General features: G+C 34.7%; 1 protein-coding gene across 1 annotated transcript; it reads right to left on the bottom strand.

Annotated features, from left to right (window-relative positions):
- Positions 1-309: 309 nt before the first annotated feature.
- Positions 310-4,776, bottom strand: LOC128219125 (uncharacterized). Its single transcript, XM_052926979.1, has 2 exons — positions 4,270-4,776; positions 310-2,444 (listed from the first exon to the last, which is right to left on the bottom strand). Exons 1-2 carry the CDS (start codon positions 4,745-4,747, stop codon positions 2,386-2,388), a joined length of 537 nt encoding a protein of 178 aa, XP_052782939.1. The 5' UTR covers positions 4,748-4,776; the 3' UTR covers positions 310-2,385.
- Positions 4,777-4,805: the final 29 nt, after the last annotated feature.

Here is a 4,805-nt window from a genome sequence, read left to right as displayed (position 1 = left end):
ATTGTCATCATACAACGTACACTTGTATTCAATTCATTCAGGAAATAAGTTTAAACCATCGTTAAGGGCTCGCTTATTAACACTTTTCCGGAACACATTGAATAAAGTTGTGCATTATTTGACAATAAGGTTACACTTTTGCTTGTGAAAACGCTTCAAACATAAACACAACAAAACCTTAACTTGCAGTGACGATGAACTCTAGAATCAGCACAATGTAAGTAAACTAACAGTTACACTGAACTATAGATTTAATGAATAATACAAAATCATTTAAAACACAGAACTACCAGACATATGGGATAACTATAGGACGCTTTTCTGGTGACCTGCATCACGTCGAGTTCGGTGTGTTAACATGTGTCCGTTGATCGAGACGGATACGTGTCTACACATCGAACGAGACGTGATACAGATCATCAGAAAAGCGTCCTATCGTAATATTCAATTTATTATATACCTTACCATTTAATCCTTTTTTTATTTTTCGGTTTTAATTTGATTTAATTTTACCGCTATCCGTCAAATGGTCAACTATAGAATGGCTTGCGTGTATGAATATGTTACGTCCTCTTGTGTATTGAATTTAAGAAAAGCAACTACAGCGAAACAAGTCATACATTCCAGAATTCACTTTATTGAGCAAAATAAGAAGAAAATGTTGTATATCTCGGCAAAATGAACAAAAAATTGCTAATACAAAAACAATTATTATATGTCACTGCACAAAAAGTACTTATTTTACGAGTATAAACAAATCGTCATTTCCGGAAGACGTAACGCGGCCTTTTTAACAAAAGTGAATGTTCGTAGGAATTTTTGATTATAATATGCAGAATTGAGGTAAGTTCGTGGGTCAATCGCTATAACTATCGATCACGCAAATTCGTCTTCTTTTTGTATTGGTGAGCTACTTATGTTTATGATAATGCTACAATTAATGATCTTCGAATTGGCAAACAACTAGTTGTCTAGATAGATCGGAAGTGTTTTCTGCTTCGAGCTTATCCAAATATTTCTTTGAATACTATGTTCCTGATTATTTACGTGCTATTGGTGGCGTAAGTAAAATAAGGCTATGTTGTGTATCTAAAAGTTGACAAGTTGTATCAGTATTGCTGTTTTAGCGACGCGAAAGAAGTTCAATGACTACACACACACCGTACTAGCATGATACGGAATCAGAAAACGACAGTATGGTGATATGGATTTTTCAATACGGCGTGCTGTATTTTCATTGTTGGATATGAAAAAGGAAATAGATAGGCATATAATAAACATCACTATAATGCACATGACATATTTATACAAATAAAAATCTATAAAAACACACTATATCGTACAATATATATTCAAAATAACACAATTATTTCATAATGTACATTAAACGGTTTCACCCACATATTTAATATGGCACTAATTTTCTAATGACTTGAAATTCAGCTATTAACTTGTTGAACAAAAGCAAACAACCTACAACTAAAAGATACTCATTTGAGCAGAAATTTGTGAATCCAGATGAAAATAAATATTAGCAAGAGAGCTCTTTTGTGAATCCTAGCTGAAAACAATTATTAGCAAGAGAGGTCTTTTGTGAATCCCAGCTGAAAATAGTTATTAGCAAGAGAGCTCTTTTGTGATTCCTAGCTGAAAATAGTTATTAGCAAGAGAGCTCTTTTGTGAATCATAGCTGAAAATAATTATTAGCAAGAGAGCTCTTTTCTGAATCCTAGCTGAAAATAATTATTAGCAAGAGAGCTCTTTTCTGATTATTTAATCTTTGTTACCAGCATTTTGTTCACATTTCACAAGAACTATTGCTGTCTGATGTCTTACCCTATAAAATATGAACGAGTCCTTTAAAATCTTTTTCTATCGTACAAAACATTCATTTGCGTGTTAATAAATAAAACTCTATTTACAATATCAATGCACTCTGAAATCATAATAGAGCTTGTAAGGCATATACAAACAGATCAAACACTATATACAACAACAACACACATTAGAATCATTATGATTATGCTAAGAAATAGAACTCTATTCACAGTAATAATCCACTCTGAAATCACTATTATTTGCAAGGCATATACAAACAGATCAAACTCTATATACAACAACAACACACTTTAGACTCATTTTTAAGCCACTGAAAGAATTGAAAAAAATGTAAACAGTTTCATTAACATATTTGGTCATTAATCATCAAAATGAATCGCCGTTTAAGAACTTCTATTTGATAGCGGGTTTTATTTCGGACAATACGCTTCTACGAAGCTATAAGAACCACATATTTGTCGGTCATTTTCTCTGATAAAAGCAGTGGGCCGTCAATGCTGAACGTTTGAAGAACATGTTGGTATACAAGTTCCTTAGAACTTTATTTCACTTTGTTTTCATGAATCCAAAAAACCTTCGTACTCTCTGAAAACGCGTCATCTTATCTGGAACAAAGATATCTAAATTCAAACATCATCATCATCATCATCATCATCATCATCATCATCATCATCACCACCACCACCAGCACCACCACCACCACCATAATCATCATCATCATCATCATCATTATCATCATGCTGCCTATTTGCATTCACGTGTACATACTGAGCATTCATAACACATCTACTGTAATATTTCACTTTTCAAAGACGATTAAAAGTATAATAACATTATAGCATTATAGGCATTAGCTATGGAATGGCAGAGGGTGGATCCAGGGTTATGCGCGTAAACCTTTTTACTAGCGCCTATCCCTCAGAATCGAAATGTATTAAGTTGAACGTGTTCTCAGGGGATGAGGGTCGGGTATTCCCCCCCAAAAAATCTTAACAATTTCAAGTCCGAAATAGTACATTTTGGGCGTATTTTGATACTCTTCTTTATTTAGTTTTATTTAATGCATTTTCAAAAATCCCATCGGGCTGTGGAGAATTTTATAACCCTGTCTTTTTGTTGCAATCTTATTATATCTTCTTTTATTCTTCTACAGGAATCATCTATCTGTATTCTAACCTAATACATATGTGATTTTGCATATTCTCTAAGCCTCAACCCTGTCCCTGGTTGTCTAACTCTAGTTTATGTATCAAAGACGGAAAAAATCGCTATGCATTATCACCGTGTATATGCTATAACGCCATACGCTTGCCGCTAACAGCCAACTACAATTTGCTTAAGTCCCCAAGACAATGGTTTGGTTAGGGTTACATCCTTTACAAAAATAGGTAGGGTAGGTAGGCTTTTTATTATTATTATTAACGGTTGTATGCACAAATTTACATCCTGTAGCGATTATCAGCATTTTTCCAAAAAGTCGATCTAGCTGCTCAGCTGCCTTGGCAGCCATCGCAGCGTAAAGTTAGCGGTCTAGTGGCCTAAAATTATTTTCCATTTCAAAGTTTTTTTGATGCGTTTTCTTCGGAAACAATAATATATTTTTTAAATGAACAATTTAATATCCTTTACCGATTAGCAGCATTTTACAAAAAAGTCGATCTAGCAATTCAACGGCCTGGAAATCGAGGTAATTCTTTTTTCATGTTTTCTACCTTGACATGACTGTTGTACCAAAGATTGTTCAAGCAAACTTTCAAGACGGTATTCAGTTCAGAAATTAAAGAAAAACATAAAAAAATGGCCGATTTGAGTAACCCGACCATGATTTTGTTTTAATTCTGAAAGCCAATATAAACAGGTGACTTATTGTACAGTTGCTCAGACCAGATCATGCAAACAGTTACCGCACACACGACCCCCGTATCTTAAACTATACATATTTCGTACTTCGCGCTCGTGTATTACTGGTAGTGGTCGAAGTAAGCGTAACTTACATGTAATTTATCTATGATATATGCACTTTAACTTGTAGTTATTATAAAGAAAACATGTGTTGCAAATGAAAGCCTAACATAGATATTTAATATACGTTTATTTACAGTGGCAGCATTTGTCGAATTTCGTATTTAAAGAGCTTGAAAATATGTAAATCATCAGTAAATCATAGAAAAAATCAAGTTAAGGCACAGTTATACAGTTGTTTAGTAAGAAAAAAACATCTTAAATGTATTACTACAATTTTGAACTAGAATGTAATTTAATGTTTATCTACCCTGATAAATGCTAATTGAAATTATTTGCAGATCGTCATAAACTGTATTGAAAAAGAAACTCTTAATGTAAGCAGACATATTAAGTGATCTCAAGCAATTATAGTTTAAATGTGTTCATTAAATATATATTCAAAGGGATTGTGTGTATGGAACCTACCTTTTACGTTTATGAGGAACGTAATGTCCCAATCTTTGTATGGATGCTTCACGAAATGCGTCATGGTGAGAGCAGCCTGGTTCTCCATCTCCACTATCAGGTTTCTCACGTCCTTCTTAGGCTTTATTGTACAATGAAATAACCGACAATTCACAGAACGTCCCGACTGTATCACCAAACTAACGAAACGTCTGAACGCTGCCGCTGACATGTCCACGCATTCTAAGTCAAAATATATTGTATAGTCAGTTGAGACGGGCCGTGGATCCATCCTCTGAAGAGTGGCTTGGTTCTCCATCTCGACCTGCAGCTGCGTCACGTCCTCCTCAGGCCCTATTTTACACTCCAATAACTTGAATTCCACAGAAAGTCGCGACTTTAGCACCATACTAACGAAATGCCCGAACGATGCCGCTGACATGGTCACACTTCTGAAGAAAATGTCTATTGTATAGTCAGTTGAGACGGGCCGTGGCATTAAACTCGGATAAATGATGTATTTTTCCCTCTTCACATGCCGCAGGGTCACGTCCTCC

The sequence above is a fragment of the Mya arenaria genome, chromosome 1 (assembly GCF_026914265.1).
Source record: "Mya arenaria isolate MELC-2E11 chromosome 1, ASM2691426v1".
NCBI classification, from domain to species: Eukaryota; Metazoa; Mollusca; class Bivalvia; order Myida; family Myidae; genus Mya; species Mya arenaria.
This window is presented reverse-complemented; position numbering and strand designations above follow the sequence as displayed.

Excerpts from the sequence above, each read along its gene's own strand:
- LOC128219125 (XM_052926979.1), bottom strand. The coding sequence starts at position 4,747 with ATGCCACGGCCCGTCTCAACTGACTATACAATAGACATTTTCTTCAGA. Across the intron at positions 2,445-4,269 it reads GTTCCTCATAAACGTAAAAG|ATAAGATGACGCGTTTTCAG; the intron begins GTAGGTTCCATA and ends TCTTTGTTCCAG.